The sequence below is a fragment of the Zalophus californianus genome, chromosome 3 (assembly GCF_009762305.2).
Source record: "Zalophus californianus isolate mZalCal1 chromosome 3, mZalCal1.pri.v2, whole genome shotgun sequence".
NCBI lineage: Eukaryota > Metazoa > Chordata > Mammalia > Carnivora > Otariidae > Zalophus > Zalophus californianus.
The window spans coordinates 94,725,434-94,748,214 of NC_045597.1; the positions used below are offsets into that span (position 1 = coordinate 94,725,434).

General features: G+C 46.0%; 1 protein-coding gene across 1 annotated transcript in view; it reads right to left on the reverse strand.

The window, feature by feature from the left end:
• The window catches only part of MARCO (macrophage receptor with collagenous structure), a 34,001-nt gene extending 11,549 nt beyond the window's left edge, over positions 1-22,452 (reverse strand). Inside the window, exons 1-9 of the mRNA XM_027588006.2 lie at positions 22,223-22,452; positions 9,268-9,369; positions 8,167-8,388; positions 6,958-6,993; positions 4,688-4,732; positions 4,367-4,411; positions 3,961-4,068; positions 414-512; positions 281-316 (exon numbers count right to left, since the gene is read on the reverse strand). Of these exons, the coding sequence (XP_027443807.2) occupies positions 281-316; positions 414-512; positions 3,961-4,068; positions 4,367-4,411; positions 4,688-4,732; positions 6,958-6,993; positions 8,167-8,388; positions 9,268-9,369; positions 22,223-22,331 (802 nt within the window). The 5' untranslated portion in view covers positions 22,332-22,452. The remainder of the gene's footprint in view (positions 1-280; positions 317-413; positions 513-3,960; positions 4,069-4,366; positions 4,412-4,687; positions 4,733-6,957; positions 6,994-8,166; positions 8,389-9,267; positions 9,370-22,222) is intronic.
• Between the last annotated feature and the right edge of the window lie 329 nt (positions 22,453-22,781).

The following is a 22,781-nucleotide window of genomic DNA, read 5'->3' on the forward strand; positions in this document are numbered from 1 at the left end:
ATTTGTTCATCTCGGCCATCGCTCTGCAGTGTCTGGGGCTTAGGGACCCACCAGGCACCCTGGGTTGTGAACATGTGCTCCACACCCCTGGGGGGCAGAGTGCGGCGAAGCTCTAAGATGGAATGCCAATCAAGCCCCTTCCTCTCGGGCACAGCCGGGTTTTAAGAGACCCCATGGGCTCTGGGGTAACACTGCAGTGAAATAAAAGACATGCCCTGGACTTGATTTTGTCCAGGGACAGTGGCAGCTCGAATGATACCTGGATTCCCAGAGTTCTTACCTTGATCTCCTTTCATTCCAGGAGATCCAGCCGCACCTGAAATGAAGAAGGACTTTTAGGGACTTTGTTCTCTTATAGCTCAGTCTGCCAGGGGGGATAGGGAATACTTACAGACCAATGGACAGCCTCTTACCTGGGGGGCCTGGCTTCCCTGAGTCACCTTTACTGCCCTGGGCTCCGGGGGGACCCATGACCCCTGTGTCACCTTTCATGCCCATGTCCCCTTTGCTTCCTGAAAAATCAAGGAGTCGTGGTCAGGCACAGGAGAAGGGCAAACCCATCTGCCAGATCCCACTGACACTTGTCTCACCCAAACTCCAAACTCAAACTCCTTGAGCTCCTCCGACCTGGAGCCCACAAGTGGAAGATCCAATAGCTGCCCTCAAGGAGCATACCACCTTGCCCCAGAGACAAGACGTGAACTTGTGAAAAATGGTCAAGGTCACCTGGCTTGGCTGACGGGCAGGCCCAGGAAGCCAGGCTCTCAGGACCCTGGTCAGCACGCCGGACCCCTTGGGAGGGACCACAGCCCAGGCTTAGCCAGCACTGCCTGGCTCATTTTTGTGTCTGTGTTTGGGGAATTGTTCTTCAAGCCTCCCAAACCGAAATCTGAATATTCCAGAAAGTCGATCCCAGATGCTGAGAATAGAGACTCGAAGGTATAGGTGGGGAGACGAACATTGCCGCAGCTCCGATTCCTGCCAGTGCTTCAGCCACAGCCTCTCCTGGTGCCCGAGGTTTCAAATTTTCCACTTGTCATCTGCATTCGAGGCTCGTCCCAGCCTGTCCTCACCTCGGTCCTCCACTGCTCCCTCCTCCTTTCTGCCACTGCTTGGCGCATATCAATCAAGGGAGGCTCCTGAGAGCAGGGGGCTGGCAACCCCTTCCCAATCCATGGGTTTGGTTTTGGACCCAGCGGCACGCCCCTGCTAGCCCTGCCAGTCGAAGCCCCACCCCGAGCAGCCCCCTCTGCCCTGGGACAGGCTTAGTGTGATGGGATTCGGTTAAAGGGCTCCATTCCATTATTTTCTTGATAGAGAAGGGGAGGACTCAGAGGGATATCAGCCTTCTCTCCAGTGAATCAAGAAAGGAGGCAGAAGGGTCTGAAGCAGAGGGAAAGAATCACGGGTTATGCAGAGCTTTTCCGGTCTATGCTGGGGTGATGTTAGGGGCAAGGCTTAGGAAATAGACTCTTCCTGGTTTAGATACTTGAAGGATGATTATTCCTTGATGGGAAACAAAATAACCAGAGAGAACTTGGTTACAGTTGAGATCTCTTATTGCCTCAGGGGCAAGCCCCAGTGAAGGCAGTTCTTGGTCATTGAGTGTGTCGGTTTTGGCAGAAGGGACAAATGGCATTTGTTAGAAGGGACTAGGAATTACTTCCCTGGAGGAATTGATTGGTGGGCCCGATTGCTCCCGGCCGACCGGAACCATCACGTTACAGGAATTGCTTGGCTGTAGGAGGATTCTGGAGCATGGTCTGGGCGGGAATCTGTGTGTGGCTGTGTGTGGCCATAACTGCTATGTCTCCATCAAAGGGGGCAGCCCTGGGAAGCTGGGCGTTCTGGGTGAAACGACCAGGGTCTGGCACTCACCCACGGAGGAACCCCAGCTGCGCCTGATGTCCGAACCTTCCCATCACCTCTAAAGGCGAAGTGAGGCAAACAGACGTGTTCCCTGGATCTGCACCAGGGTCATTACCCGTCCGCTGGGACAAAAAGCACCAAACCTCGGTACCACCAGAGCGGAGTGAAAGAGATCTTGTGATCTTGGGAGAGGACATTTGGGAAGAGGAGGGGTGGCCACAGCGTTTCCAGGCCTGAGTCTGCCTCCGAGTGTGCGCGCCATGCCCTGGCGCAGACTCACCGTGCGTTTGTGGCGGTGGGTGAGTGTGGGATGGGAAACAGGAGGGCGCAGACTCCGCGGGCAAAGTGCCGGCTGTCATTCCCCCCCTTCCCCGGGGCTGGCAGGGCCACCTTGAGAAAGTCTAGGGCCCCCTTTCCTGTTGCAGAGAGAACTGCGGAGGGCCGCCTTTGGAAGCACCCTCAGAGGTCAACTGTCTAACCATCTGCTTGGTGCAAAGGTTTCGCTCAGTCCCGCCAAGAATTCTGCAGCCCCTCCCCTGCCCCGCCCCCGCGGCGGCCGCCCCTGAGCCCCGCGCATGCCTGCCCGGTTCATCCCTGGGCAGCCCTAAGTCTTAACGCCTTCCTTCTCCCTTACCTCGGCACAACTGGCTCTCCTGAAACCCTTGATCGTCAATCCTCGTTCTATTGCTGGGCACCCAGAGTGAGTCTGTTTTCTGTTCCACAAGTGCCTTTCTAATGTTTGAGCAAGGCTGACACGTCCTTGTAAGTGCTCTCTTCCTGAAGACAAGCACCCGAGTCTCTTACAATGCAAATATTCCCATTTGCAGGTACAGCGCCACACACCTTATGTCTTATATTCCTGTTGCAACTGATCCCTATTAGAGGTTGCTCTTATTATCCCCCTTTTATAGGTGAGTAAATTGAGGGTCGGAGAGGTCGAGTCATTTGCCTCAGGTAGCACAGCTAGTGAGCCGTATCAGGACCCAGATGTGTCTGATCTTAGAACTGAAGTCCTTCCCTTTCTACCTGAAAGGATCACTAATACTGCTAATTCTAATGGTTATCATTTGTTTAGTGTTGAACCATGTGGCAGATAGTTTGAAAACATGATCTCTAGCCCTTGTAACTGTCCTACAAGGTATGCGTAATTTAATTATTATTATTTTCATTGCCATTCTTTTCTGAAATGAAGAAACTAAATCCCAACTGATTAAAAATGTGCCTAGAGATGCAAGTGAACAGGTGCAGAGCAGGGATGGCAAATAAGCCCACTAGCTGGGGCACCTGGGTGGTGCATGTGGTTGAGCGTCCAACTCTTGGTTTCAGCTCAGGTCTGGATCTCAGGGTTATGGGATCCAGCATCTGGCTCCGTGCTCAGCGGGGTGTCTGTTTGAGAGTCTCTCTCACTCTTTCCCTCCCCCACCCATGCGCGTGAGTGGTCTCTCTCTCTCTAAAATAAATAAATCTTCAAACAAAACAACACAAGCCCAATAGCTGCACAAGCCTCATTCTCCCTACTATGCCCCAGAAACCCCCAAGAGGGCCTCAAGAGGCCAAGGACAAGGGGCATGAAGGTGCTCAGTCATGGCCAGAGGCCCCCGGGGCTGTGCTTCTCAGAGCGTCTAGACTGTCAGCATCAGAATCATCCAGGCCTTTGAAACACAGACTCTTGGACTTTGAATAAATGCCCCAAATAGTTCTGAGGTAGCACCTGCTTCTGGAATGAACCCCTTTTCCTTCCCTGCCAGCCAGTCTCCCCTCCTCCCCTGTGCCCACCTCAGGTCCCACCGCTGTCCCTTGCCTTCCTCTCCTCCGAGCTCCTAGCATGGCCTGTGTCCCCACTTGTCACAGGTCGTGCCTGGCATGAGATTTTGCCCCCCCCACACACACACACACTGCTCTCAGCTTTCATGTTCCTGGTTTCTACTCACCTGGACAGAAAGGACCTCATGTGTGTTCCGGGAGGCTGGTAGGCAGAGCCCAGCTTTGGCCGCTTTGTCCTCCGTGGAACAGAACAGACACACTTCCACAGGGACAGGACCCAGCCCGCGGGCCCCCCCACAAGCACCGACACCCCCACAGGGCCCTTACCTGGGAGACCCAGGTCTCCTTTGTCGCCCTTAGCTCCAGGTTCCCCTTTCAGGCCAATGAGACCCCCATCGCCTTTGCTCCCCTTCTCTCCCTGCTGTCCTGGGGTGCCTGGGTAGAGAATGGCCAACAAGGTGGGCTCCTGCCATCCTCCTGGGACGGGGTCCTAGGCCATGGGGCAGGGGGCGTTCGGGGAGAAGAGAAAGGGGCCTCCAGAGGAAGTCTGGGGAAGGTGAGGTCATCTAGGGGTGTCTCGATGAGGCACAGTAAGACTCCAAGGCAGAGGACTGGGGGAGGGCACCGACTCTCTGGGGCTGAGGGTGGGGCTGTGGGGAAGGGGTAGCGGGGCGACTGGCTCAGCACCTCGGCCAAGGCACCGCTGAGCCCAAGCAGAGGAGGCACACGTTACCAGGGGCTCCCTGTTTCCCTGGAGCACCGTTGGGTCCTTGGAGTCCTGCGAGGAAGGAAAGAACTAGTCTCAGCTCCGCAGTCAGCGGATGTTCTAGAGCCCCACAGAAGGACCAGATGCCCAGCATGAGGGGAGGGGCCTCTCTCTGTGTCATCCCCCCCCCACACACTAACAGTGACAACATTTCACTCTGCAGAACAAGAAGAAGAGAGAGAGAGAGAAAGGAAAGACAAGGCGAGTCTCTTAGGCATAGGGGTATAAAACTGCTGAGGCCCCTGCTTCTGGACCCTCTCCCTGTGCACACACCCGGCCCCTACCCACCTGCGTCTCCCTTGATTCCAGGCGGGCCCTGGAGTCCTGGGGGGCCTGGAAATGAAAAGGGATTCAGAATGAAGCCTGGACAAGGAGGGCAAAAAGAATTACGGGGCTGGTAGACAGGGGCCAGTGTTCATGGCTCCATGGCACGCCTCGGCCCCCTCGGCCCACTTCTCAGCCGTTGGCCTTGGCAGACCTGGGATGCAATGCCCAGCCTGCCCTGGGCCCCCTTTGACCTGGAAGACCTAAAGCTGAGGAACAGAGACACCCAGGAGCCAACCCACAAGGTGGGGTGACAAGGTTGCTTATCACACTGTTATTTATTCAACACACTGCCACTGAGCCCCAAGAATGAGCCAAACTGTGTGGAAGGAAGGAAAGAAAGAGAAGGCAGAGCTCCTTCCTCCAAGAAGCTCATGGCCTAACAGGTGAACCGCAGTGGTGCAGGTGACATGTTCTGAGCGAGGCGCGTCAAATGGACCCAGGTTCAAGGAGCAGCACCACCCCTTCAGCTGGGTGACCTGGTGCAAGTTACTTCTTCCTTTTGAGCTTCAGTTTCCGCATCAGTAAAATGGACTTAATGTACCAGCTCCACAGGATGGTCCTGGAAGCCAGTTCTGGACACGTGGCACCTATTTTTGCTGTCACTCACATGTAGTTCTGTCCCTTCCCACGGGCTGCTGTGCAGATTCAAGACTCCCAACAACCCAGGAGGGTAGGCCGGGGCTCCTTGTCCTGTTCTAGTCCACCCAGCTGCTGTAACAGAACACTGCAGAGCAGGTGGCTTATAAACAACAGAAATGCATTTCTCACAGTTCTGGAGGCTGCAAGTCCAAGATTCGACTGCTAGCATGGTCCGGTTCTTCTGACTTCTTGCCGTGTCCTCACTCGGTGGAAGGGGGGGTGAGGGAGCTCTTTTATAAGGGCACTAATCCTATTCAAGAGGGCCCTGCTCTCATGGCCAAATCACCTACCAAAGACCCCACCTCTTAATACGGTCCCCTTGGGGGTTAGGTTTTCAACGCAGGAATCTGAAGAGGTGTAAGCCCTGACTCCTTAGAGTCAGCGTCTCCTTAGAGGGGAGGAGTCAACATCCATCTGGCTGGAGCTGCCCAAGCATTAGCTCCTTTAATCTTCCCGACAAAATAACAAAGCAAATAACAACACCGACACGACTAAATACATGTTCTGACCCGGGCACTGGACTACACATTTTTACATTCATTGTTTTAACCCAATCCCACCCAGGAGGTCCTATCCTTATCCCCATCTCATAGGGGAGGACACTGAGCTCAGAAGTGTTAAGTGACTTGCTCAAAGCCACCTGGCTCCAGAGAGAGCCAGGGTCTGTCCCTAGGAGTGCCGGGGATGCAAACGGATCCTCGTGTCACCATGCAAGGCTGCCTTGAAACTCTCGCTGACCAGCAGCGTGGTCTGGGCCAAACTTAAAAAATCATGAGGCCAAAGAGTTCTGTCCCAAGAACGCCGTGTAGAATGATTTTCAAGGTGGCATTCCAACGGCTCCGGTGATAGAATGGAGTAGGGGTGGGGTGAAGTGTGTGTACATGTGTGCACATGTGTGCAGCTAATGCTGCGTGTGTTCAGGTAGAAAGAAAAAGCAATGAAAGCACCGGTGGTTTCCTCAGAAAGCACTTGCTGTTGTCGGAGGATTTTTTGCACATCGCTTCACTTGCCTCTTATAGCAACCCCGGGAGGTGAGCAGAGTGATCTCCGTTAGTTTTTACACAGCTGAGTGGCTGAGCTTCCAGAAAAGTGATGTCACTGGCCCAAAGTCACACAACCAGGAAGCGGCAGAGCTAGGATTAGAACTCAGGTCCCAGAGGCTGCCCCTCCTGTTATGTGCTCTAGGAGACGTGAGCCGTGCACCCGTGGAAACGGTCGTAGTCAGATGCGGGGACAAGCTCCGTGTTGGGTAATAGGCATCTGGAAACAGTGCTTATGGGAGACAGAGGGGGAGTCCTGCACTTGCAGCTGGGGTCCCGGGGGACAGGGCACCTGAGAGGGATGCACTTGGGCTGGCCGTGGAAGGCGGCTTAGATTTGGCAGGGTGGGGTGGCTGAAGAAGCCATTTCCCACTTCAGGCGAGGTCAGGGAACAGAGAGCCGACCCAACGGAGGACCAGTGAGTTTGTGGGGAGCTGTGGGGGCCCATGGAAGGTAAGCTGGGGTTGGGGCCCAGAAAGTCATCAGCCCAGGAGTCTGTGGGGAAAGGCTGTGGCAAGCAGGAGGCATGGGCCAGAGGGGGAATGAACGTACCTGGAGCGCCTCGTTCCCCTTTGACCCGGAACAGCTCTGCAAGGGGAGGAGAGAGGGTTGTAGGCTGGGCTGTGAGGGCATGCGCCCAGGGCACCCAGCTCTAAGTCGGGAGCCTCTGCCCTCCAGGCTGAGGAGCAAGGGCTTCAGGCAGATGGGGGATTTGGACAACAGGAGCCAAACACCTGGGTGTTTTTTCCAGGAATGAGCTTTTAGAAAAAGCCAGATTTTTTTTGCAGCTAAAGGTCTGCACCAGGGAGCTGTAGATCCCTGGGAGCTGCAGAAGTGGGGAAAGAAGGTTGAGACCCCTGGAGTCTACCCTATATTGTCAGAAGACTTGGGCGCCAAACCTGTTCAGAGAGAGCCTCAGGTTAATGGCAAGGCCCCTCATACTGATCACAACCAGCTCCACCATATCTTAAGGAAGGGAGTGATGGTCCTTGTGTCTGAGCATCTGAACATCTGAGCCTGGACTCTGCCCATCTGTCACAGCTGTCTCCTGTCCCCGCATCCTGGCTCAGCCTTCATCTGTGCTCACTGGGAAGACCGCAGCCTCTGGGGGATTCTCCCACCTGGACCCTGTGCCCATTCAGCAAGTGCTCTCATGGGCACAGAACGGCGGTCATGGAATCACCCCTTAAGCCCCAGCTTGCCCCAGACATAGGGCTGGAGCTCCATGCAATAGTGAGGACACACCTAGAAGCTGCTTTTGCCCAAATCAGCCCTCCTGTTCCGGCATAGCCTGAGAGAGTGGTGGGTGTCGTGGTAGGAACACCTCACGTGGCCCAGTCTCAGGCCCCAAGAAAACCGAGGGGAGGGGGATCCCTGGCAAATCCACCCTATCTTCCAAGCCGTCACACTTCCCCAGCAAGCCCACTGCCCTGTCCCTCCGAGGTCCCCACATGGCTCGGACCTCCTGGTGCCTGCCGTTAGTCTCTCTCCAGCCATGGGCCAGTATTAGTTGGCTACATGGGAGTGGTCCTGGGACTTGCTCCAAGCTCTGTTTTACCCATCCTCCCAAACATTCTAGAGCCATCTCATGCCTACTTCATATGGCTCTCACCCCTTTCCTTGGGCCCCAAGGTTCTGGAATGTTCTCCTCACCAGGAAAGGGGTTTTGGATTCCAGCCCAAGGATCCCTTTTCCCATGAACCAGCAGCCCCTCCTTTCCATCCCCTGAAGAGTCCCGGTGTGGAGGGGAGAGGGCCAAACCTGGGCTCCGAGTGAAGTTGTCCACCTTCCGTAACAGGTGCTCCTGCCTGGTGCGAACCTGAGTGATCTGGGCCTGCAGGACCTGCAGCCCCAGTGTGCCCCCAGGGAGGTGTGGGATGGGCATTGACTGGAGCAAAGAGAAGGACAGGCCATCCTCGGCCGCCAGTGTTCCATTGGTGAAGTGAGTCTCTAGGGCCCAGAGCCGCTCCTGCAGATTCAGAACTGGACACCCCATCCCCACCCCACAGCCTTCTTTTAGGGACCTCATTAAAATCCCAGGCATTTGAGCACATCCCTGACGTTCTTGTGTCATATGCACATAACTTCTGTGGGTCCTGGATACTGAACACACATTTCATGTGCCATGAGGACCTAGTGTGAGCACAGAGCTCTTTCCGTATCCTGCACACAGGCACTCCACCTTTAGGCATGAGGTTACATGTTCATAGAATATTCCCACATGGTCTAGGGATGCACTCACAGCATCATGATCAAACTTCAACCTTCCTGCATGCTCTGGGCATGAACATATGATGACCAATATGTTGGTCTGTTGTAATCACATGTGGCCTGAATATACATGTGACATATGTTTATGACGGCTGGGCACACGATGTTCTTGGGTGAGTTCAGTGTCTGCAGATGGAATTGCTTCATGACCTTAACATTTGGACCAGGAACACTTTGTAAGTAAAATCATGTTAACACGAACTCTCTGATCAATAAAGCCCCCTCCTGCTCAGACATTGGGGAGACTTGGTGGAAGACGCACACAGCAGACCCATGTGAAATTATCGCACTGTTCACCGCTCTCATGCACACAGGCTCGAATGTGCTTTCTCTCTCTATCGCTCTCTTGATCTGTCTCTGTGTCTCTCTCTCTGTGTGTCACACACACACACACACACACACACACACACACACACACACACACTCCCCTGATCACTTCCCCCCCACCGAGCCCCATCAACATGGCTACCTGGCTACCCAGGGACTAAGAACCCCTTCTCAGCAGGTGGGCAGCAGTGACCCCAGGGCTTTCCACTCAACCTGAACCCTGTGTCACCCCAGGAGGCACCAGACGGGACCAGACCTCTTTACCTTTCACCACCAGCAACCCAGCACCTGCGGTGAGCAGAATCAGGTAGATGGCCACCATGACCATGAAGCAGTTCACCCCCTTTCTCTTCTTGGGCTTTGGATCTGAAACACAACCTCGGTGTGAGGTGGCTGCCGTAGGAGGCAGAGACCAGGGGGCCGCAACCTGTGTCAGAATCCCTGCTCTGTTTGAGCAGACGGCTCCCCCGAGAAGGCCGAGGGCAAAGACACAAAGTCCCGCTACCCCCAAATCCTCCCCCTGATCCCCCTTGTGCCACAAGCCAAGAAGTGCCATTGTCGGTCACTCATTGGTGTGGCTGGGCAAACTCCCGGGCCCCACATTATCAGGTGGCAGAAGGCAGTCCTTAAACCAGGTGCAGCCCGAAGTCCCAGCACAGTGCCTGGTGATAGAGGGCTCTCAAGAGATGTTTATCAAGTGAATTAATGAATTAACGTACTTAAGTTTCAAAACTTTGGGAGGAGCATGATTGTTGCCACTTTATCAACTCTGAGTGAGGTCTGGAGAAGTTGAAGTACCTATTAGGTGATGAGACGCAGATTTGGAACTCAGATTCCGGCTTTTGTTTTCTTTTTTCTTTAGATTATTTAATTACACAAATAAACATGCTTAATATAATTTATCAAACAACATAGAGAGCATTACAAGGGTTAATAATCTTGTAATCAGGGACTTCAGGGGACCTCAATCCCTGGCGTCCTAACCTGCTGACATAAGCTTTGCGGGCATTCTGGGGTGTGGCCTTCCTCCTAGCCTGCTTGCTCATGGAAACTGCTAAATCCAGACACTGCTAGCAGACATGGCTTTTTTTCTTTTGATTTTATGCAAGTGATATCATATTACATATAATGTAGCACATTGCTTTCTGCAATGAATGATTTCCCATGGACATTCCTCTAGTTTTTTGTTTGTTGTTGTTTTGTTTTGTAGAGAAAGATTTAACTCCTTGTTTTTTAAGATTTTATTTATTTATTTTATAGGGAGAAAGAGGGAGAGCACAAGCAGGGGGAGTGGCAGGGAGAGGGAGGAGCAGGCTCCCACTGAGCAGAAAGCCCGACATGGGGCTCGATGCCAGGACCCCGAGATCATAACCTGAGCTGAAGGCAGACACTTAACCGACTAAGACACCCAGGTGCCTCTTCACTCTTCCTTTAACAGCTGCCTAATATTCCTTAAAGACAAGCGCCGCAATTCATGCGGACATTTCCCTGTTGGCAGGCTGTTTCCAGTGTGGGGCATTACAAAAGAGGCCACATTGGTTCCAACACCAGTCTTCCCCCACGCCAGCTGTCTCCCCATTTTGGGGCATCCAAAGGCAAGGAGCCAGCCTGCAGAAGGCCCTGTGCTTCCCACCACTCATACTGACGGAGCACCTACTCTGTGCCGGGCATTGTCTGATATCATCTATAATGCTTCTGGCAATCCTGCAAGGTAGGTGTGATCATCCTCTTATACAGACTTGGGGTTCAGAGAAGTTAGGGCAACACAACAGGCACATGCCCCTGGGTCCATCTAACCCCAAGGCCTGAGCTTGCCTCACTAGCCTACATAGACAGTTGCCCTTGGAAAAATGCAGCTGAAATGCACCCCAAGGGCAGATGTGAAGGGCAAAGGGATCATAGGTGGGCATCCCAGGGGAAGGAGTGGGGGCTCGTGAACACATTTTTTTTTTTTTTTTTTTTTTGCTTTGTGGTAGGTGATGGTGGGTTTTCAGTTGACTCATCATAGATGTGTATAAACCTTGAGTCTGTTTTCTATTACTTGTGGAACCTTCACTATTCTGCTGATACTGCTTCCAGCCACCTGCAGAACAGAAACGCCTGCTTTAGCATCGTCTAAAGCATGGTGGTCTCAAGACAGCTTCAGCAGCAGCAAGAGGAATGATTTCTTGGTTGGGTGGTATTTTAGTTAGTGGCCCTTGGGTATGCTTATTCTAGCACAGTCTCCCCTGCATTGCGCCTCCCAAATTGGGGCCCCACACAGTAGCCCGAGTGAACTCTCTAACACACAACCTGGCCAAGTCACTTCTTTGCCTTCAGTGCGCCAATGGCTGTTCACGGTCCTTGGGACAAACAGGAAGACCTGCTGCCCACCGGAGAACCGGTGGCTGTACCTTCACACCACACCCCACGTGGACCCTGAGCCACAGGCAGGCCAGACCACATGTCATTACACCCTTCTCACTCCAGGTTATGTATTTCTCTGAAAATACAATCCTGCTTCCCCCCGCCCTACACAACTAATTCCTCCTCATCCTTTGGGAGCACAGTGGAGCTTCTCCGGCTCCAAGATACATTCTCTGACTCCCCTGGCTTAGGTGGAACCCTGCTCTGCTTCCCCACATCGCTCTGTGTTTCCACCTGATATGGCATCCATCATCCTGAACTGTGTCTGTTTATGTCTCAGTTTCCCTCCTCCCCCCACCATGTTCTGGAAGCTTCTAGGGGTGCCGTCCAGCACCAACACGGTATCAACCACACAACATGAGCTGGAAAGATGATGAATGAATGGATGAATGAGTAGCCACAGAGGTCTGGGTCCTAAACACGTGCAGAGTAACAGTGTCAGTTTAGAAGTGTTGGAAAAGCATCGGGAATGCAACTTCAGACCTCAGGCAAGCATACGATAATGGCGAGGATGGGTAACGTACAAGGGAAGCCTCATATTTAACAGAAGATGGTGGACGATGAATACGATCTCATAGACAGCACTAAACTTAAGGAAATTATGGAATAGAAAGATAGTGTGTTCAGAGGCACAGATGTTATAGGGCCAGCATGGAAAATAGATATTTTCAAACTGGATGATAGGAAAAATGGAAGGCATTTGAGTGAAGATAGTGAGCGGAAGAACAAACATTGTAGTATGGATGGGAATAGTTTGGGGGTGTCCACTCAGGCCCAGAATGCTCTTTTAAGTAGAGATCTCATGTAACATAGAGGCAAAGTAGAAACTGGGAACTTTGAATCTGTGGGCATTTAACTAACTTGCTTACAAAGCAGAAAGTCTGAAATTCTTTACCCTCTCTGCTGATTTCTAAGAGGGTAGAAAAACTGCAAAGGAACATCAACTCCAATGTGGATTTCACCAATGAGGAAGAGTTTCTGAGATGAGAGAATGAATGACGCTTCCAGTAAACTAGAATGAGCATCCCTGGAGTAAATTCTGGTGAGTCCAGGTGAAGATTTCAGGAAAGCAGTTTTCAGAAATATGACAGCTCTATTGTCTGACTTACAGTGAAAATGTGGCTCCAGAGGGAAATAAAATTTCAATTCCATAAAAGATCTCAGTGAAGAAAAACAGTCTGTATACAAATTCTAGGGTCTCCAGGCCTGCCATCTCCCAGCCCCTCGCCCAGGGGCAAAAGGTGGCTTGGTGCGGGCAGAAGCCCCCTCTCCTAGCCCCCAGTACAGGGCTGCTGGTGAGCAGGCCCAGCAAAGTGGTCGCTGCCCTGTTGGCTTGACATCTCCCACCCCTGACCCAGGGTCCCTGGGCAGTCCGAAAAAGTACCTTCTGTCTTTTCAGGCAGCACCAACAGGGAGCAAGGAAGAATACCAGTAATACCAGGTAAACAAAGCAGACCAGAATAGAACAGTCAAGGCTCTGAAATCTAAGTTGTTATTGGAACCACAGCCCACAAAAGTGGGCCAGAATTTATGTGATAAACCTAAACAGTATGACTTAAAATAGAAAATTTAAACAAGATCTAGAGTGTCCTAACATACTATACAAAATGTCTACAATACAATGGGAAATCACTCATCATACCAAGAACAGAGAAAATTACAACTTGAATGAGAAAAGACAATCAACAGGGCGCCTGTGTGTCTCAGTCAGTTAAGCGGCTGGCTCTTGATTTCAGCTCAGGTCATGATCTCAGTGTCCTGGGATTGAACCCCACATTGGGCTCCATGCTCAGCAGGGAGTTTGCTTGAGGTTTCTCTCTCCCTCTCCGTCTGCCCCTCCCTGCACTCTCTGTCTCTCTCAAATAAATACATAAATCTTAAAAAAAAAGAAAAGAAAAGATAATCAACAGATGTCAATATAGAGATGACACAAACATTGGAATTATTCAATAAAGATTTTAAAGCAGGCATAACAAAAATGCTTTAATGAGCAATTACAGTACTCTTAAAACAAAAAAATTTTTAATTTACCAAAAAATAGAGAATATAGAGAAGAACCAAATGGAAATTGTAGGACTTAAAACTCCAATTAAAAAAAATCTCACTAGATGGGCTCAGTAGTACAATAAAAGTGATAAGGGAGAGAATCAATGAACTAAAGGGTAGAACAATAGAAATTACCCTTTTTGAAAAACAGAAAAAATTGACTAAAAAAAAATGAACAGACTCAGAGATCTATGTATCAATAACAAAACACATAATATTCATATCCTTAAAGTCTCAGAAAGAGTGTGAAGCTGAAAAAAATATTTAAAGAAATAATCGTGGCTGAAAACTTTTCAAATTTGGTGAAAGTCACAAACCTACAAATTCAAGAACTTGAGCAAACCCCGAACATGATAAATTCAAGCAATCAATAACAAGACACATGATGAGTTAAAAATCCAAAAAAAGGCCCTATATACCAAGAAGATTAAAAATCTAAAGAAAAAGAAAAAATCTTGAAAGCAGCCAACAGAAAAATAACCTATTATCTATAGACATACCAATTTGAATGACAGAAGATTTCTCATCTGAAATTGGAAGTGACATGACATTTTTCATGTGCTCAAAGAAATGAATTATCAACTGTATCTAGTGAAAATATCCCTTAAGAATGAATGGGAAATAAAGACATTCTCAGATGAAGGAAAACTAAGCGAAGTTATTGCTAGTAGGTCTAACTCGAAAGAATGGCTAAAGGGGGGCACCTGGCTGGCTCAGCCAATAGACATACAACTCTTGATCTCAGGGTCATGAGCTCAAGCCACAGTTTGGGTGTAGAGATTACTTAAAAATAAAATCTTAAAAATAAAAAAAAAGAATGGCTCAAGGAATTTCTTCAAACAGAAGGGAAAAGATAATAGCGGAAGGCGTGGCACTTCCAGAAGGAAAGAACACGAAAAAAGAATGGGTAAACATGGAGATATGTTTAGATCATCCCCCTCATGATTTTTTAAAATCACATTTTTAAAAAAGATTTTATTTATTTATTTATTTGAGCGAGAGAGAGAGAGCACGAGCAGAGGGAGGGGCAGAGGCAGAAGCAGACTCCCTGCTGAGTGTGGAACCTGGCATGGGGCTCCATCCCAGGACCTTAAGATCATGACCTGAGCTGAAGGCTGACACTTAACTGACTGAGCCATCCATGCACCCCTAAAAATCATATTTGATGGTTGAAACAAAAATAATTAAGTGATACATAGTGCATGTAGAGGAAATGTTTAAGACAATTACATTTCAAAAATGGAAAGGCTCAAAAGACATAAATGGAAATTAGTTTTCAAAACTTGACTCAAAGTGGTAGAATGTTGATGTTGGTAGACTGTGATAGATTATACATGTATATTGTAATGCCCAGAAAAAAAGTAAGAAAACTATTTCAAATGATGAACTAAAAAACAAACAAACAAAAAACTGTAAATAAATCAAAATGGAATTTTAAAACATGTTCAAGTAACCCATAGGAAAGTAAGAAAAGAAAAGCTGGTAATGGGAAACAGAGAGACAAAGAGAAAATCCGTAATAATGTGGCAGACTTAAGCCCTAACACATCAATAATTACTTTAATGTAAATCGTTTAAATATACCAACTAGAAGGCAGATAGTGTGGCAAAAGTAGATTAAAAAGCATGCCTCCACCCTGTGCAATCTCCAAGAAACCAAAAACAGAGCTTCTATTTGCATGAAGCAAAAACTGATGTAACTGAAAGGAGAAATCAATATATCCATAATTATATTGGGGACTTTAACACCCCACTCTCAGAAATTAGTAAAGATACAGAAGAAATGAACAACACCATAAACCAACAGGATCTAATGAACAATTATAGAATACTCCATGAAACAACAGCAGAACACACATTCTTCCCATGTACATTTAGGATATTCACCAAGACAGACGATATCATGGGTCATAAAGCAAACCCCAATGAAATGGAAACAAAATGAAGTTGCATAGAGTGTGTTTCTTGATAAGGGAATCAAAATAGAAATCAGTAACAGTTAGACAACAGGAAAACCTCCAAACACTTGGAAATTTTTTCAAAAATTAAATAGTGCATGGGCTATAAAGTCTTAAATAAAAATTTTTAAAAATAGAGCTGATTGAAAGTGAGAATAGAACATATCAAATTATTGGATTCAGCTAAAGTAGTACTGGAAGGGAAATTTATAGCAGCACTAGAGGCTCACATTACAAATGAGAAATGATCTCAAGCTGATAAAGTAGGTTCCTAGCTCAAGGAACTAAAGAGAAGAGCAAAATAAACCTGCAGCAACCAGAAAAACAAAACAAAACAAAAAACAAAATAATAGAGATCAGAGATCAATGAGATTTAAAATAGGAAAACAAAAGAGAAGATCGGTAGAACAAAATGCTGATTCCTTGAATAAAGTCAATAAAATTGATAAAGTTCTGGCAAGACTGATGAAGAGAAAAAGAGAGAAAGATACAAATCACCAATATCAGGAATGAAACCGGTACTGTTACTACAGATCCTGCAGCCCTTAGCAAGAAAATAAAAAGATCCTATCACCGACCTCATGCTCAGAACTTAGAAGAAATGAACTGATTTCTCCAAAATTACAAATTACTGAGACTCAACCAATATTAAATAGATAATATGAATATCTACATCTATTAAATAAACTTAATTTGTACTTAAAAATCTCCTGAAAAAGAAATATCCAGGCCCAGATAATTTTAATGGAGTCTTCTATCAAACCTTTAGGAGAATTAACACTAGTTTTACACACTCTCTTATAGATAATGTAAGAGTAGAAAACACTTCCTAACTCATTTAGCAGGTCAGGATGACCCTGAAATGAAAACCAAAGACAGCGCAAAAGAAGAAAACTGAAGATCAGTATCTCTCACGAAATTTGACACAAAAATCCTCGACAAAATATTAGTAAACCATATCAAGCAATGTATAAAAAGAGTTTATATACCATGACTAAATGGAATTTCCAGGTATACAAGGCTGGTTCAATACCAAGAAATCGATCAGTGTCATCCACCATATCAACGAGCTAAAGAAGAAAAATCAGATAACCATATAACTGATGCAGAAAAAGTACTTGACAAAATCAAATTCATAATAAAACTCTCATAATTAAAATTCATAATTCTAACTCTCATAATAAATAATAAATTCATAACAAAAACTCTCAGCAAACTAGAAATAAAAGAGAATTTCCTTAACTTAAAAAAAAGGAACATCAGGGTGCCTGGGTTGCTGAGTTGGTTGAGCGCCCAACTCTTAATTTCAGCTAGGGTCATGGGATCAAGCCTCATGTTGGGCTCCGTGCTCAGCGTGGAGTCTGCTTGTCCCTCTCCCTCTGCTCCTCTTCCCACTCACTCTCTCTCTTGAATAAATAAATGAATAAAATCTTTAAAAAAGGGAGCATCTAAGAAATATCTAAAGCTAATACGATACATAATGGTGACAGAGAGTCATTTCCTCTGAAAATTAGGAAGGAGGCAAGGAAGTCTGTTCTCACTCTCTTATTCACATATTGATATACTACTGGCAAATAAGTGGAAATCACAATTAAAACATAATGGCATTTACAGTCACTCCGAAGGAAATGAAATATTTAGATATAGAGGTAATAAAATGTGTATAGGATCTATATGCTGAAAATTGTAAAACACTGATTAAAAAACAAAACCAAAAAACACAAAGACCTAAATCAATGTGGAGGTACATTGTGTTCACAGATTGTAGGACTAAACGTAGCAAGATGTCGGTTCTCTGAAACTGATCTGGAGGTATGACACAGCTCTGACAAAATCCCAGCAAGGTTTTCTGTCGGTATTGATAAGCTCATGCTAAAATTTACATGGAAAGGTACAAGCCACAGAATGGCTAAAATCATCCTGAAAATGAATAAAATGTGAGGAGTAACAACTTGATGTTTAGGCTCACATGAGACCCGCAGTGATCAAGACAGTGTGGGATGGGTGGAGGGATAGACATATGGAGTTACAGAACAGAATAAAGGACACAGAAATAGTCCTTACACTAATATAACCAACTGGGTATGTTTTTTTTTTTTTTACAAGTTACAAAAGTAATTCAATGGAGGAAGCATAGCCTTTTCAGCAAATGGTGTTGGAGCAACTGGACACCCATAGGCAAAAAAATAAATAAATAAACAAACAAATCTTGACTTAAGTGAAATTTAGGTCAAGATTTTTTGTCTGTTTATATATATAAATATAAATATATACACACATTACATATATATTACATGTATATTACACACACATCACACATATATACATATATATTACACATATACATATATTATATACATATAGTACATATTACATACATATATAATACATTATATATACAAATATATATACGTATATATTATACATATACATTACATATATATTGTATGTGTATATTACAAATATATATACATTACATATATTATATACATATATACAAGTATATGTATATAATACATATATTATATATGAACCACGGACTTAATTGTAAAATGTAAAATTATAAAACTTTAAAATTAAACATAAGAGAAAAATACTTTTAGATTTAAACATAAGAGAAAAATTGGGAGACCTAAGGCCAGGTGAAGAGTTCTTAGACTTGACACAAAAGCATAATCCATAAAAGGGAAAATTGCTAGGTAGGGCCTCCACAGGATTAAATGCTTTTGCTTTGAAAAAGACCCTGTTAAGAGGATGAAAAGACCCGTTACAGACTGGGAGAGAATATTTGCAAACCACCTATCCAGCAAAGGACTTGTATTTTGAATAAAGTGCTCTCAAAACTAGTCAGAAAAACAAATGATCCTATTAAAACATTGGCAAAAGACATGAAAGGCCGTTTCATATACAAATGGGAAAAAAAAGCACATGACAAGATATCCAACATTATTAGCCATTAGGAAAATGCAAATCAAAATTACAACAAGATATCACAATCATACACTTATCAGAATGGCTAAAATAAAAATAGTAATAATGCCAATTGCTGGCAAGGATTCAGAGAAACTGAATCTGTTGTAAATATCACTGGTGGGAATGTAAATGACACAACCACACTGGAAAAATAGATCAGCTGCTTCGTATAAAACCAAACATACACTTAGAATCCAGCAATTGCACTTTGGGGCATTTATCCTAGAAAAATGAGAACTTAGGCTTATACAAAAACTTTTACGTAAATTATCATAGCGGCTTTATTTGTAATAGCCCCAAACTGGCAACAACCCAAACGTCTTCCAGTGGGTGCATGGTTAAACAAACTATGGTACGTTCATATCATGGAATAATACTCATGACAAATACTCATTAATAAAAAGAACTATTGATAGATACAACAACTTGGAGGGAATCATGCTATGTGGAAAAAGCCAGGCTTTAAAAAGTTACATCCTTTTTCCATTTAGATAACACTCTTTACATAACAAAATTATAGAAATGGGGGCCTGATTGGTGGTTGTTGGGGGACCGTGATCGCTGGTTGGGGAGTGAGGGGTGTGTATGGCTGTAAAGGCAGCATGAAAGAGTTGTGTGGTGAAGGAACAGTTTGGTATTTTGATACTGGTGATGGTTGCACAAATATATGCATGTGGTAAAATTGTAGAGAACTGTATTCACACACACAAATGAGTGCCTATAAAACTAATGAAATCGAAATAAGCTCTGTAAACTGTAGCAATATCAATTTCTTGGTTGCGATAAGGTACTATGGCTACGCAAGATGTTCTCATTGGGAGAAACTGGGTGGGGGTCACAGAGACTTCCCTACACATTTTTTTTTGCCTGTTTCTGTGAATCTCTAATTATTTCATAATAAAAGTTAGAAAAAAATAACTCTAGGGTAAAGCCGGACATCTAAAAGGTGCTGAGAAATAGTGACATGACAAAAAACAAAGTCAGAGCAAGGACCTGAAGTGACAGTGAGCACGTCAACAAGGCTGACCGTGAACAGATTCTAGGGTTAAGGTCTATTAGGAGAATGTTTACAATTATCTTTCAGGCAAAAAGAAGAGACAGCCAGACCCACAGCTGGGAGCCAGGGCTTAATGTTAAATTACAACAAACAACAACTTCTCTATCTGTATTTTTGGGTGTTCTCTCTGTCAAGAAGAATGTTCTTCAGACCAAAATCGGTGGGAGGACATATCAAGATGCGAGATGTGAAGCCTGAAATAGTTGAGGGCTCAGGGGGAGAGGTCCAGACAGATTACATCCCACTGACCTGGAAGAGCTTCCTGATGTGCTAACAGATCTCCTTCTTGAGAAACCAGACACATCAGGAGAGAGACAGGAAGGCTCAAGGCAGAAAAATGTTCATAATTTTCAAAAAGGTGGACGGGAGTGCATCCCAGGATATTGTCATCAGGGACAAATGGAGAGTCTCTTGTTCAAGCCCAAATGTTCCACTTGAGGGAGAAGATGGAGCTGATGCCGGTCCATGAGGAAAGAGCTAGAGTTTTGTTGGACCTTCAGGGCAGCAAGAGCAGTGGTATGTTGAGCCTTTTCAGAAAATGAAAGCATTCTTCAACAGACTTAAGACAAAGGAGGGAGGAAGGAAGGGGAGAGAAAGGAAGATGCTTGAAACCATTTAGTGCTGAAGCAAGTAGTTTTATTCATTTCAGTTAAGCCCTGAGGGGGGTCACTATGTTACAGAGCCTCACGGTGATTACTGTTCGCAATGGCATTTTCTAGAAAGTTCCATATGTTCCAAGATCTTTGTATGAGAAGACAAGAAGTTGTGAATGTCTTTAGAAAAATGCTCCTTCCAGAGCACCTGGGTGGCTCAGTTGGTTAAGCATCTGCCTTTGTCTCAGGTCATGCTCTCAGGGTCCTGGGAGGTAGCCCCATATCAGGCTCCCTGCTCAGCAGGGAGTCTGTTTCTTCCTCTTCCTCTGCTCTTCCCCCTGCCCATGCTCTCCCCTTCTCTCTCTCAAATAAATAAATGGAATCTTTAAAAAGAAAGAAAGAAAGAAAAAGAAAGAAAGAAAGAAAGAAAGAAAGAAAGAAAGAAAGAAAGAAAGAGAGAGAGAAAGAAAGAGAAAGAAAGAAAGAAATATTCCTTCTAACCAAACTGTTTTGTTTTTTGGTTAGATTTTTAGTTAATGGTATCCATAACCCAAGTCAGAAATCTGGAATTCCCCCTTAAGCTGGCCTCCACCTCACTTGCCTTTCCCACCATTATAGTCTTACTGACTTGACTTCTAATATCTTTCCAGAACATTCCTTATAACCACTGCCTCTTATTGTCTCTTGCTGCCATGCTTTTTTCTGTCCTCAGACTCTTTCTAGCTCATTCCACATCTATGATAGCGAGTAATCTCAACAGCAAACCAATGCCTCTTAGCCCAAAGTCAAACATTCAAAGCTCCGCATTGTCTTCAGGACAAAGTCTAAATTAATTGGTCCTAATCTCAATCCCCACCGAACTTTCCCCACTCAACATGGGCCCCACCGCATGAAACTATCTGTATTTCTCTAAATAGTACCTATGAATATAGCATAAACCCGTGGTCTTCTATTGCTGCCCCAGCCAGCCTCTTATTTCACTATTTCCCTTTATTCTTTAAACTTTAGAAGAGGTCTCACTTCTGACCTCCAGGTCAGACCAGGTTAGATCTGTCCATAGATCTGTCCTGTGCTTGTATAGAGATAGTTTATAGATGGCCCAACCCTGCCATCCTCCTGCCACCACCGACATGACTGAGGACTCCCCGTTTATTCTTGTATGTTTCCTCAGTGCCAAGAGCAGTGCCCAGTAGGTGCTGAATATGTTTGATCAGCTGACTTTACTTGCACATTTTCAGTAACATAAAAAGTCATATATCCAGAATGCTGCATTCCCCAAAGTTCTGAATAGCCAACAATTAGTAAAGTCATTTGCACGCACGCATTCTGTTATCACACTGTGAATTCCTAAAGGCAGAACACTCAACCCTGCATCTTTGTACCCCCTTCAGTTCCAGCCAGTGACCCGCACAAATACGGGGTGAGAGGGACAGATCAGGCTGGGGGACAGAACTGCAATTGTTCTGAACAGATGACTTCCAGAAAAGACTAGGAGTAGGAATGACTCATCAACTTGGAAGGCAAGTCCTAGAAGATATTCTAGCACGGGAAATCAGAGATCCCCCGTGGAAAACACTCACTGGCGACTTTAAATTCTAGAAGATTTAAAAAATGCACCACCTGTAGAAGGATGAGGGAGAAAAATAAAGATGACAGAGTTGCCTGAATTTTTAAAACCTGAATTGAATCTAAGACAAACTAATTATGAAGCTATTAACATACCCTAGCCAGCGCGAACTGGAGAAAGCACTCCCTGATCAACACATCAGTTATAATGGAAGTCACCTTAAAGAATTTTAAAGGAATTACATTAAATAAATATGTGGCACTTGGCTTTCATTTTGTGGAACTTTTTCATCCCCGTTGTGTTGCTTTGCCATTTTGTCACACAATCTGGGTGTCAAAATAAGACTAATAAAAAGGAAGGGCGTATGATAAGTATTAGCATTCATCGAAGGGTAAATATTTCAATACAATTTATTGGGGGAAAAAAACAACCCAACTGTATACTACAGATACAGCATCTATTACTGACATTACACGAATCCCAGATTGAAGCATTCCAGCAATGTGTTAGTGAGAGTCTATGGCACAAACCTAGGCTTCCTATCGCCTTGTCTGTTCCTATGTTGCCAACAGAAAAAGTACACCACCAGGCAATGTCATTACTGAGAAGCAGTACTTTACCATTGATTTCAAACGCCTCCATTGCAGGGAACATGGTTTGGTTGACGGCTGCTCTTTCTCCAGTGCTAGCCAAGAACCCTTCCACCTTGAGAATTTCCTTATTTTCCATTGTGAAGCTTTATAGATGGCCCAAAGTCCTGGAGCCAGCAGAAATGCTGTCCTCAAGAGGAACCACTTGGGGAAAGATTGTTCTCATTTAACTACTGCAGCTAGCTTCAGACCAAACAGCACTTCCCTTTGGCTCCGACTTCTGAATTTGCAAAATGTTTCCTGACATGATCAGAATTGGGCATGTCACAAAAACAGGTTATTCACACACGGAGCTCCTATTCGGCACAGCTGCTTGTTAAGGGAAGTGACTCACGCTTTGGGGCATAAGTCACAGATCCTTGGAACCAGCCCTCACTCCCGGGCCCCTGAGAGCAGGGAGTTGGGTGACCCCAGGGAGGATGTTTCTCTCCCTGCCCTCTGCCCATCCAAGGGCCACTATCATCCCAGACCCAGGGCACTGTCTTAGGACCTCTGTGGTTCACACTGAAATCTCCCTCCTCTGACCCAC